The following is a 12684-nucleotide window of genomic DNA, read 5'->3' as shown; positions in this document are numbered from 1 at the left end:
TCAGTTTCATTTCTTTTGACTGTCACGAAGTCACCTTTAGATTCACAACTTTTTCAACTAATTGTAACGGTAGATGCAAGCAAATGTAAGATTATTTCACTTAAGAAATGAGCAACTTCTGACAGGTGAACAGTGTCTTTATTCAAGTTATGCATGAGAAGTGCTACACGTCTGACGTTCAACATTGAAACACAGACACTATAACTGGTATGCGCCGTAAACCTAGGTAACTTATGATTGCTTTTAAATGTTTCAACAAAACCAACTTAAACAACTTAAATAAATGCTAGTCTTCAAAACTTACTTTTTTCATCAAACATTTTATACAAAATTATAAACAACATTTAAAATAGCAACTAAATGGAAAAAAAATATAAGCATGACGTATAATAGTATTTGTTGCAACAATTTCAACTTGAGCCTTTGCCCTGCATTGACATTATAGTCTTACCTCTACTACAGTATTTCTCTCAAAAATGTACATTCATTTGATATATTCTATAGCTAGGGCACTTTTCTTAAACAAGTTTAACAAGTTTGTACGAATGATAACAGAACTTGTCAAACACTTCCTAATGACTACTTTTTCAGCTTTCTCTGGTCCACATCATTCTGACAAATGACTGAAATTATTTGTACACACACACAAAAGTATTTGACACAGTTACAAGTAGGCCCTCCTACAGTTGTCCACAAGTGCAGAGTGGAGTGATTGTTGATATGATTGCAATAACACCTTGTAGACATGACTATCAAACATGGCCATGTGTGTAGCTGCCATCTCCATTACATATAACACCACCTCTGACTCAAATCTCACCAGTGGCACAGTGTAAAATATTCAGGATCTAGCCATGGGAAAATGCCAAACACAATTCAAAGTATTTCAAGTATGCATCAATCCCCTATATTATGTTCTAGCCATTCAATAAATATCAAAACTAACATCCACTCCAACTCATAAACTGATTTTTAATCCTCCCGTAATTTGCTACAGAATATTCCTGCAACATCATGAAAGAGGAATACCTCATGACATTAAACTTTTGATCTGTTACATTTAAGTAGCAACATTGAATTTGTATCTACAGGTGTAAACGCACAATGGACATGATGGTTTCAACATTGTCAAAATGTGTTGATGGACAGATTCTTTTATAATTTTCTGTAAGCAGAAATTTAATCATATATACTCTCTCCAAGCAATTATATACAAGTATATGGTCTACTAAAGCAGTATCTTTGCAACTATAGGATCTTCTTTGCATTCTAGAGATATTTACAACTATAGCAGCCCTAGGAAGCAGCTCTGATAGTCTTATTGTCATCCTCAAACATGAGGTAGGACAGATTTACAATAAGCACATCTGGACAGTAATTATTTGCCTGAGTTTTCACAGACACATTAAGGCAATGTTACATCTGACTTATCTTGACTACCTGTCAGGAGTGTGGTCAGAGAAACAACATTTATGCAACAACAACAAATCTATGGGTGTTTCAGCTCCACTGTGAGCAGCAAGTCGGCACAGGACCAACAGTAAATCACATATTTTCTAGGAGAAGTAGGCCTTTAAGGCCATTTATAAGGCAACACGGCAACACTTATCACCAATCTGATGTCATGTATTGCAGAACTGAGCATGTATCAATTGGTCAAGTAAAAGCTTGAAACATGCAACACTTTTTTGGTATTAGGGTTCCATTGAATTCAAAGTCACATGAAGTTCCCTTAAAGGTTTAGAACTTCTTGATCATGTCCTTCTGACATTGTTACATGGTAGTTGGAATGTCCCAAAACATTGCAGCATCAAAAGACTTGGAATGGCTTGGATATTTGCGTGCCCAGTCGTTGCCCCATCAGACGAGCCCCTGAGTTTCGGTGCAGGTTCCCTCCACCAGATCCTCTGTGCTGCTGCTGGAAGAGGCAGCGTCTCCCTCACACACCAGGTTACCGGGGTAACAGGCTGTCTCCAGCGACTCCGCAGACACCACGTGGATGATCTTGGGGTTGTTACAGTTCTCCTGGAACACAAACATCACTTCTGAATCATGATCGTAACAAAGAAATTGGTGTCAAAAAAACAATTACATGAACAGTAGCATGTACAGAACAAAAGGCACTGTCTCTGCACTTACCTCAATATCGGGAGGCACAGGTGAGTAGAGTGGGTTGGAGTAAGACATCTTCTTCTGTTTGGGTTCAGGAGGGTCAGGCTCGTGGCCCTTCATCAGCTTCCTCAGTTCACTGTTCCCCTTACCTCTGCTGGACAGGACGTTAGAGAAGTGGATAATGGGGAGGGTCCCCAGGTGACGTCTGCGTCTAGTACAGAACAAAATAGTTAATGTCAATCTAGTCCATGCTAAAATGGCAACTGACTCATCAATTCTATGCCAATTTTATGTTGAATGGCTGCCCTTCTGCAAAATAAACCCAGTTTGTACTGTGTAACCAAAGATCTTTTCTAACATCAAAAAGTTGAGTACCTTTGTTCAAAGATGTAGTAAGTAGCAATCCCCACGATGAGGATCAACAGCAGAACTCCACAGACCAGGCCTGCAATCCAGCCACGATCTTCTGCAGAAGGGTGAACAGACAGTTGTTTCAAAAATACTGATAGTTGGCACAGCTACGTGTATGTCAGGAAAAAAAACAACTTGCAATGTACAATTCTGACTAAGACAATTCATCAAAGTTAAGCAAATGTTACACTGTACGATATGGAAAAACAATCTCTCTCAATGGACTGATGACTTACCAGAGCCTTGAGGACTGGACCTGCTGTCATTCACAACATCAGGACCATGCTGACAGTGGAGCCCTGTAAACCCTGGATGGCACCTGAGTTAAAAAATCAATTCCACATTTCAGGGACCTTAGTAAACATTTAAAAGATCCGACTACAAAATTAATGTGAAAAATGTAACGGTGGTATCTTAGCTTTGACTTAACAAATTGATTGGTAGATTTAGATTTCAGATGAACCATACAATAGTCAGTTGTCAATACAGGATACCTTAATCACACCAAAGAAATTCTTACTACCAATTCAATACTGATGCTTAGACTTCTACCAAATATTCATGTGAAGAGCAGACCTCAGGTAAGCAACCTACCTGCACTCCACCCACCCATCAACAACCATGCATGTCCCTCCATTCAGGCAGTACCCACGGAGACATCCAGCAGGCATGTTGGGACTCACTGCAGAATGGAAGGTAAAAAGGAAGAAAAACTTCTATAGGCGTAACTATAAATTAGGGTTATTATCATAAGGTTTACCATAAAGTAAAGCAGCATAGATGGAAAGGTGGTATCGTCATGTGTTGCAGGAAACTCCTGGACCAGCTAATGGGTAACCCATGTTGAACTTTTTTTTCAAACTCGACATACAGTGATCTCCTCAAAGTAGAAAGCATTCAAGGACTGACACTTAGTTAGATCCTTCTTTTAAGCACTGCAGTAAGCACACAATAGAAATGATTGTTTTACCAACAATTTCATGTGTTTTACATCATTCACTGGAAAACTATGTGTTCTACTGACAAGATTTCATATGACCTCTACCTTCAGATGATTCAGTGGCAGGTGTTGAGGTGGGGAAGACTGTAGGCACACATTCTGCCCTGCTCCCTGGGATGAACTCGTATCCCTTGGGACACACACAGCTGAAACCGCCAGGCTTCAGCAGACACAAGTGGCTACAGGGTGCTGAGGAGCAGGGATTTGGTGCTGGAAGGAGGAAAAAATATTAAATTGAATATTAAGTAAGTCCTGAGAAAGAAAGGTTCCATTGTAAAAAAGAAGAAAGGACAACTAATTCTAGACTCTAGTTGAGAAACATACAACAGAGTCAATGGAGAAATGTACCTATGAATATCACCAATGTCAAACTTATGAACTACATTGCAATATGATGGCTCTTTAGTCAGCAATAACGATTTTTTATGTATCAAGTTCAGTGTTTTTTATTGTCATAAATGAAGCACTGTGAACTTAAAAAAAGGAATACAGACAGTGAAACCAATATGAAGAAACAAACCTGACTTCCTGAGTACAGAGTGCATGACCTTAATACCACTTGGTCTGTGAAGCCCGTCCTTTATTTTGACAGTGTCCTCCCCTGTCAGCCTGTTGGCAGACTCCACGGCCTCTCTGTGCCAGTCAGTCCAGTACATCAAGTCTTCAAACAGGGCCAGACCAAAGGGGTGCTTCACAGTGGTGGGGAGGGAAACCCTGTATTGTACAAAGATATAACAAAGATTTTAGACTAATATTTATCTGCCATAGATGCTCTGTATTGAACCAAAAAAGATTAACACGATTATTCTCCTATTTAAGGATTAGGAGTGGAACAGTTAGCACAAATTCATAAAACATTTAAGCTACTCAAGGATGTTGACAGAAGTCAGATATAAAAGAAGGAATATGTCACCTGTTCTTCCCATCATAGTCACAGTACTCAATCTTATCCAGCCGTGCGTCTGCAAAGTACAGTCTCTTCAGGATGTCGTCCACAACAAGTGCGTTGGGCCAGAAGATGCCTGTGGTGATGATCATCCTTCTGTTGCCACTGTCCATGTCTGCTCGCTCTATCTTGGGCTCAACCCCCCACTCAGACCAGTATAGCGTCCTAGAACATAACATTTCATAACAACATTTATCTATTTCTTGAATCATTTTTGAATTACCTTCAAAATAGCTTGATGGCTCCATAAACATTGGCATGGCACAGTCTTAAATTTGCTTGCCAGGAGTATATAAGGGGAACTGTTCAATATGTACAACATGTTTGAAGTCAAACTGGTACCTGGGTGACCTATATGACATAAAGCAACACTGAGAAAGAAATTATTTTTTCGAAGAAAGGTTTCGTTAAGTCCTTGAAATTAACACATATAAAAGGATGGGTTCTACTATACCTCTCTGCCATGTTGAGTGCAATCGCCCTTGGTTTGTCTATGTTGTGTTGTAACAGGACAGCTCTGTGCTGACAGGACGGCAGACTGCACACCCCGACCATGTTGGTGCCTGCATCTGTCCAGTACAGGTTGTTCCCGATCCAGTCCAGTGCCAGGCCATCAGGTGACTCCAGACCATCCACAAACTTACTCCAGTTACCTGAGGTCAGGGATAACCTGTTGATGGTACCCTGTATGGGGAGGGAAGGCAGGTGGAATATCTTAGCTTAATGTTATCAATATTGGTACAAGTCTGGCACAAATTTGTATTGGTCACAGGGTTAAGCAGCAGGGAGAAGGTTCAATTTGAAATTTGGAAAATCATAATTATAATATTGACTTGTGCTGATTGACTTTAAGTTCAAGTAAAAAAGAGCTTTAAGGTCTTTGCAAACAATGTACATTTACTATCAAAGGAAAAAACAAATTTCATCCAGGATACTCACCAGTGTTGCGTCAGTCCAGTAGATTTCCTGGGAGTTGAGGTTGTACTCGAGGCCGACCATGTGCCCGGCATTGTCCACCACAACACTTTCATACTGCCTGCTGTTCAGGTTCATAGCTCGGATCTCATAGCCAGTTGAAAACAACAACTTAGCTGAACCTCCTGGAACAAAAATGATGACAAAACCTTTTATCTCAGGAGAACTATTTCATACATAAAGTGCAGGGGCAAGCAAGGAAGTTTTGAATATTGATTCTCGTTGTCATGCATTCATGCTACAGTGTAATATAGATCAGTTTACATGTACATAGAATACCTGTTGCCCTGCATGTTCGGTGGTCTGGATCCAGTCTGTAGCCCTCATCACAGGAGCAGTAGTATGTGCCTTTGTCGTTGGTACAGAACTGACTACACATGCCAGGACTTGCACACTCATTGATGTCTGAAGCAAAAAAACCCAGAAATATTAGTTAATGACATTTGAAGCAAGAAAGATATCAAAGATGTCAGAGAAAAATATGAATCTACAAGGACTAGAGTTGAACACCATCCTACTGGTCTGACCTGCACAGGTGGCCCCATCCTCCAGGAGCTTGTACCCAGGATGGCAGCTGCACCATCTCCCTCCCGGGGTGGCGTGGCATGTTCCTGTACACCCACCATTATCCTGACACACAGAAGCTGCAGAAAAAGTTATCACATGTTATATATAAACATCCCAGGATGAGACTTCTTCAGTACTTCTAGTCAAGTGTTGAATATCATACTCTATAAAAAGACTTTTTTTGCATTAGAATTTCAAGGGCTGACCCACTTTAATAGACCAACATTTTATCCTGTACAGTGATCACAGACCATCAGATTGTCATACGAATATCTTCTGGAAAGTTCTTTTCATAAAAGAGTCTGTGCCATTACAATGAAAGTAACGCTGCAGATCCTGAAAACGCTATTTGTATGGATACAAACGAGAACTCACCACAAAGTCCTCCCTCATCTGAGGCATCCGCACAGTCTGACCTCCCATCACACACCTGGGACAGAGGTACACACTCCCTGGTCAGGCACTTCCACTCCTCCGGTCCACACTCTCTCCAGGCAGCCACGGTTGTCTGGGGCACCTGTGGAGTTGTTGTAGCCTGGTGCACACAGTCCTGTTCATCTGCCATGTTGCCACAGTCATTGTCTCCATCACATCTCCACCTGACAGGGATGCACACGTGGGTCCCACAGCTGAACTCACCTGCACCACATGCTGCAACACCTGCACAGGAACACAACCAACTGGTGTTAACTTGTATCTGTTCTAACCTTCTTTCTCCCTGCTAAAGTAACCTTTTGGCAGCATATTTGGATTGGTTACTAGGTTGGGCAGCAATGGGAGAAGATTAAATTTACAATCACAATGCTGGCGTAAAATGCCAGCGTAGGAACAGCATCATTCTGTTTTGGTAAGTAGTTGTAGTATGTGTCCAGTCTGATTTGACTGTTGTGGGGATCGCTGACACAAGCTTGAGTCCGTGGGTCATTGGTGGTTGATCGGTGTATTGATTAAAGAACACTAAATGTCCTTTTTTGGCACAATACACAAGTTTAATTGCAGCTGTTTGTATCACATTAAGTAATAAATTTTTACCTATTACACAGAAATACAGTGAACCTATGTTATAAACATGACAGAAATCAAAGCTAGAGAACTGCCACATTACCACATCCCTCCTCGTCCTCTCCCTCCCTGCAGTCGGCGTCTCCGTCACATTTCCACTTGTCAGGGATACAGACACCAGAGTTGCAGGCGAACTGATCCCCCTGGCACGTCGTCTCAGCCTGCCCCTCACAGCTGCGCTCGTCTGAGTTATCCCCACAGTCGTCCTGACCGTCACACACCCAGCTGTGGGAGACGCAGGCCCCGTTGGTGCAGGTGAACTCGGTGGTCTGGCAGGTGGTGGTCGGGGTGGGGCAGTCCGCGGGCTCGTCCGAGCCGTCGTCACAGTCGGGGTGGCCATCACAGCGCCACTGCTCGGGGACACAGCCTCCGGACTGGCACGGGATCAGACCCTGCTCGGCACTACAGTCTGTGTCAGGACAGCCGTGTTCGTCTGTACCGTCTGTGCAGTCCTGCACCTGATCACACCTGGGGATGGGTACGGATGGGGTTAGCTGCTACCAAAGCTTACAGGAGTTGTCAACCATAAATGTGCAAATATATGAAACAATTGTCTAAAAATACTTGGTACGTAACTTTTCTTCCTTTTAAGAATACACATTAAAAAATTCTTGTGCAGTTACTGGCTACCAAATGTACTACAATTATGTAGTCTGTAGGTATAGAGAGGTATAGAACTAGGTATAGTAAAAATTGAATTTACCAGGGTTTAACTCAAAACTCAACAGTATACAATTTTGCCCCTCGGCATAACACACCAGCTTGTGGACACATTACAATGACATCCAACGTATCTTTTGAAGATATCTTGCTTAAGAACCTCGATCTGATTTTCTTAGCTACATGTACCCTTACCTTCTTCCATCAGGCAAGCACCTGTAACCATCACACAGGAAGGTCTGAGGAGGACAGGTGACCGGCTGGCAGCCCGCCTCGTCTGACCCATCCCCACAGTCATCCTCCCCGTCACAGTGCCAGGCCTCCATGATACACCGCCCATTGGTGCACGTAAAGTCAAACACTGAGCAGGTATGTTCTGAGGGGACAACAGAGACACAATCACATTATAGTAAACCATATCTTCATGCAAAGACCAGACAATGGAATTAAGGTTATTACAACTGCATTATAATGATGTTAAAAAAATGCTTGGTAGATTTTTATCCTTTTCAAACTAAACAAAGACGAAAGATTTGGAGAAGCAGCCATTGATTATACTTGGTTCAATCTGATTGAATCTCCTTGGTTTAAGTACATGTACAGTACTGAATACAGGAATGATGTCTTACGACAGTTGTGCTCATCTGATGCATCCTGGCAGTCCACGTTCCCATCACACACCAGCTCTTCTGCCAGACAGCTCTTGTCTCCACACTGGAACATGTCTGAGGGACACTTCTCATACTCTGGGGGGAGAAGTCCAATTATTTCAGACATTAAAGGGTGCCTACCAGGGCGGGTGAGTTTTCATGCTAACAGCCACTTTGTAACCACACCTGAACAAATTGACCATAGCAAAAATTGATGTATCTGTTGCTATTTATCGTTACTTGATTGTTTTCATGTTGCATTCACCGTTGTTAATATGTTACAATGCATGGTAATGAAATAGGTGGTCAGGTTATCTTGTTGCAATCTAAATAAAGTCAAAGTCAAAAGTGATTACTTACCTTTACAGGTGTTCCCCTCCAGGTGCAAGTTGTCTGGACAGGTGCACCTGTGTCCAGCAGGTGTGTTCAGGCAGAAGTGACTACACCCACCGTTGTTTACAGCACAGGGACTGGTACCTAGTAAACAAACAAACAAAATCTGTTTAGCTTGCATAGTGATGTCCTTGGTGCTGAACAGGCATCAAATCAAATGCCCAGAACAAGAAACAGTAATGAAGTGTTACCAGTGTCTCTGCCCTTGGAGTCACATGGTGTAACAGCCATTTCATGAATGACAAAGAGAACAAGGTGAAATCATTGCTTCAATGAAATCATCTTCAAATGCAACCCGCCACCTTCTCTTTAAGCGATGATATCTCAAGTTACTGCACTTGTATAATAGCACACAAGAGTTTGTTACTTGTTATCCAATCAAATCCAACTACAATATAAAAATTAGACATTAAGTACCATAGGACAGTGCTGGTTACCATTTGTCACTATCTTAGTGGTTCTTTATTGTAGTATTAGATACCCATGGCACTTGAGCATAGAAAGCTTCATGTAATACTTAGGTTTGTCTAACCTTGCTGCCTGTATTCATCCACTAGCTTGAGGTCCATGATGCCATGCTGTCTGCTCAGAAGAACAGTGGAGCTGATGCCTGTGTGCTTATTGGCACTGTGGATGGAGGCTGGAAGGGACAAAAACATAGTATTACATTTCCACTGACTGTAATGTTAGATATGTTAATTGTAAAAGTAATACCAATCCAAACGAATCCCTGCTTCAGACCTAAGCAAAGGCATACCACACAAGAACAATGGTTTAGACAGCACATTGTATGTTGGTACCGTTTGAAAAAGGAAAGAAAGACATAAAACGACACAAAAGAAACCTTATCCTACTTTTAAAGGAGATCTGAAGTGTAGTGGAATGCAAAACAGTATCTGATATAGTGACTTAATATATATGACTTAATTACCTACAAGCCCATGAGAAATGTGTAATTTTAACATCTAGTTGTATTGACTGCATATGGAGTTCATACAGACCTGTGTTCCAGTCAGTCCAGAAGATCCTGTTCTGAGAGACGGTGAGAGCAAACGGATGCTCCAGGTTCTCCAGGACTGTCCTCCTGTTTCCTCCGTCTGTGTGGACTGACTCTATACTGTCTGTCCCTGCATCAGCCCAGTACAGCTCTCCCTCTGTAAAATCTGAAAAACAATGAGGATAACTTTACTTTTACAAAAATGTACCTGCTGTGGTGTACATAGGAACATAGGAACTTGATAACAGATTACAGACTCATGGTGACTTTTGATGTCTGTAAGTTTTGGTTCCATATTCTCTGGATGCCCATGAATATTTCTGCACCTTCTGAACAGCTAATCCCTATACAATGCACATCCTTTACCAATGCATGATTATTTAAAAGCAAGGCATACATACATGTACATATCATGGTCATATTAGGGGATATCAGGCTTACCCAATGTGATGCCATTAGGCCACTTGAGACCAGAACTGACAAGGATTCTCCTGTCTGCTCCATCCAGGTTGACACGCTCAATCTTAGGGTCACTGCCCCAGTCACTCAAGAACAAGTACCTGCACACAGGAGAGAAAGTTAGTCATCTGTTATATGTTGTAGACTGTTCAGTTCAGTTCATCCTACTTGTAATCAGGTGACACACAAAAAAATTCCTCTTTTGTAGACTGACAATTGAATAACAATGTTGTGCTTTAACTCCAACAAGTTGTACAAGATGTATGCCGAAGGACATTTTTCAAATGTGCACACAAAGAGGAAAAATATTTTCAGAATGCTTGTCTCTCCAACCATATGCAATTACAAGGCTTCTTAGCAAGTATAGGGGCAATGCCCAATTTGATGACAAATGATATGCCAACAGGCAATAAAAGACATAAAATAAGTTACAATAAGGTACGATTATGTCCAAATGAAGTACATGTACTAATTCCATGAAAACAAAGTGTGAGAGGGTCCTGACTCTTTAATCCACTCGCAAAGAAAACTTTGTATGAAGTTTTCCCACCCGTTGACGGGGTCCACAGCGATGCCCCTGGGTTTGTCCAGTCTGTGCCTGAGGAAGGTGGAGCGATAGGCCCCGTCCAGACGGGACATCTCAATTATGTTCCTGCCAGAGTCTACCCAGAACAGGTTGTCTCCCAGCCAGTCTACGGCCAGACCATCCACAGTGTGCAGACCCTGGTCTACCACTACCTCACTGGCAGGGAAATAGAGAAGATACAGACTGTCATTCCTAGTGCTAATAAAGGGTTAGTTCAGTCACTGTGGTATCCAGTTGTAGTAGGAGGCTAGAGAATTTAGATTGCTAATCTTTATAGATATTGGGAGGAATGATTGTAACTTATCTATAGTGTGTAAGTTTAAGTATAGTGTGTAGAGCTTTATTTTACAGCATGTCAACTACTGTAAGATTGTTCAAAACAATGTTTTTAAAACTGAACAGCCATGGCTGAGGGCTTACAGTAAAAGTTAATCACACAATAGATACATGATGAGACACTTGCCTTCTCTCTGTGTTGTTCAGGTAGGTCCTGTAGATGACATCAGAAGTGACATCGCTGTAGAACAGCATCTGTTTGTCCCAGTGGAAGTCCAGCGCTACAACACTCTGTGCCCCTGCCGGCTTCAGGGCCTCTGAAGTGCTGGAGACCCCATCCAGGTTCAGCTGTCTGATCTCAGTGTGCATGGAGAACAGCAGGTAGGCCTGCGAACTGTCATCTGGGAAACACACAGAGGTGGGACAATGAGGTTAGTTAGGAGATGTAAACGTATTTTAAGACAGTTGTACTCCAAACCTGACCACTGGTGATGTTGTTATAGGTGTGTTACAGTGCATTACATGTACAGACCATAGCATACAATACAGGTGCCAACTCAATAATCTCAGTGTTTACTTGGTGGATTTTCCAAGAAAACAAAACTTGTATGTAATCTTATGTTTTGAAAATATGTTAAAACCAAGTTATTTGTCATATCAGAGTGATGCCATTTCAATGTAAATCATCTTCATCATCAGTAGAATCGTGTTGCCTCAACATCCTTCACGATACCAATAATTCAGTGTTGTAAAGTAGCTCACCGATACAGGTGCGTCCGTCCACAGCCACGTGTAGTCCTTCTGTACAGGAACAGGTGAACCCTCCTCCTGGTCTCAGCAGGCACAGGTGGGAACACGGGCTGTCTTCACATGGGTTAAGCACTGGGTTGGAAAAAGCAACGTTAGACGAAATTCAATTTAGATAATTGTAAGAGGGTTTCAGAAGTTGTCTTCCCCATCAGACAAATAGATAGATGCTGTACTAGAAATCAAACTTATTCCAAGATTGGAGAAGAGTGTCTTGTACTCACTAGTAGGCTGCTGCAGAGGATGATAGACCAGGATGCCCATGGGTTGGCTCATCCCTTTCACCATGTCACGCTGATGTTTGCCAGTAAACTTGTCTGCCGTCTGCACCGAGGCCAGGTGCCAGTCTGACCAGTACAGGAAGTCTTCAAACACGGCCAGGGAGAACGGGTGCTCCAACTGTTCCTCCATTACAATCTTTACACACAGGACACAAGAGGGTGATTATACACTGATATCAAATTGAATGTAAAACACAGATTCTAAACTTGGCATTGCAAATATTTATTATAATAAAATTCTCTCCAAGGCAGACAACAGTTATAGCTGGATTTGAAATACGATATAGCAGTTTTGTCTATTATTGTAATACTACATAATATAGCAAACATCTTAAAAGTTTCTTTATTCTGTTTAGCTTTCTGTGCTCCATACCTGGCCTTGTAGCAGCAATTTAAGCATAATTTTGAATTTAATTTTGAATATATTAACCCTTGTTATGTTAGAATGTCAAGGTTAACATGTACAGTGTATGTAATTTTTGAAAAATACTAAAGTCTTCTA

At 41.7% G+C, this 12684-nt stretch overlaps 1 protein-coding gene across 5 annotated transcripts in view; it reads right to left on the bottom strand.

The window, feature by feature from the left end:
- Positions 1 to 119: 119 nt before the first annotated feature.
- The window catches only part of LOC109466104 (prolow-density lipoprotein receptor-related protein 1-like), a 28713-nt gene continuing 16148 nt past the window's right edge, over positions 120 to 12684 (bottom strand). For all 5 annotated transcript variants that reach the window (XM_019763728.1, XM_019763729.1, XM_019763730.1 and 2 more), the window contains 24 exons: positions 12126 to 12318; positions 11857 to 11976; positions 11282 to 11495; positions 10783 to 10974; positions 10215 to 10333; positions 9778 to 9939; positions 9309 to 9416; positions 8744 to 8860; positions 8363 to 8479; positions 7929 to 8109; positions 7117 to 7541; positions 6387 to 6671; positions 5972 to 6088; positions 5724 to 5849; positions 5409 to 5569; positions 4924 to 5153; positions 4437 to 4634; positions 4044 to 4237; positions 3569 to 3733; positions 3118 to 3205; positions 2760 to 2842; positions 2488 to 2578; positions 2140 to 2323; positions 120 to 2025 (listed from right to left, as the gene is read on the bottom strand). In XM_019763728.1, the coding sequence (XP_019619287.1) occupies positions 1861 to 2025; positions 2140 to 2323; positions 2488 to 2578; positions 2760 to 2842; positions 3118 to 3205; positions 3569 to 3733; positions 4044 to 4237; positions 4437 to 4634; positions 4924 to 5153; positions 5409 to 5569; positions 5724 to 5849; positions 5972 to 6088; positions 6387 to 6671; positions 7117 to 7541; positions 7929 to 8109; positions 8363 to 8479; positions 8744 to 8860; positions 9309 to 9416; positions 9778 to 9939; positions 10215 to 10333; positions 10783 to 10974; positions 11282 to 11495; positions 11857 to 11976; positions 12126 to 12318 (4035 nt within the window). In that variant the 3' untranslated portion in view covers positions 120 to 1860. The remainder of the gene's footprint in view (positions 2026 to 2139; positions 2324 to 2487; positions 2579 to 2759; positions 2843 to 3117; positions 3206 to 3568; positions 3734 to 4043; positions 4238 to 4436; positions 4635 to 4923; positions 5154 to 5408; positions 5570 to 5723; positions 5850 to 5971; positions 6089 to 6386; positions 6672 to 7116; positions 7542 to 7928; positions 8110 to 8362; positions 8480 to 8743; positions 8861 to 9308; positions 9417 to 9777; positions 9940 to 10214; positions 10334 to 10782; positions 10975 to 11281; positions 11496 to 11856; positions 11977 to 12125; positions 12319 to 12684) is intronic.

This window comes from Branchiostoma belcheri, unplaced genomic scaffold (genome assembly GCF_001625305.1).
Source record: "Branchiostoma belcheri isolate BF01 breed outbred unplaced genomic scaffold, Haploidv18h27 scaffold16, whole genome shotgun sequence".
NCBI lineage: Eukaryota > Metazoa > Chordata > Leptocardii > Amphioxiformes > Branchiostomatidae > Branchiostoma > Branchiostoma belcheri.
This window is presented reverse-complemented; position numbering and strand designations above follow the sequence as displayed.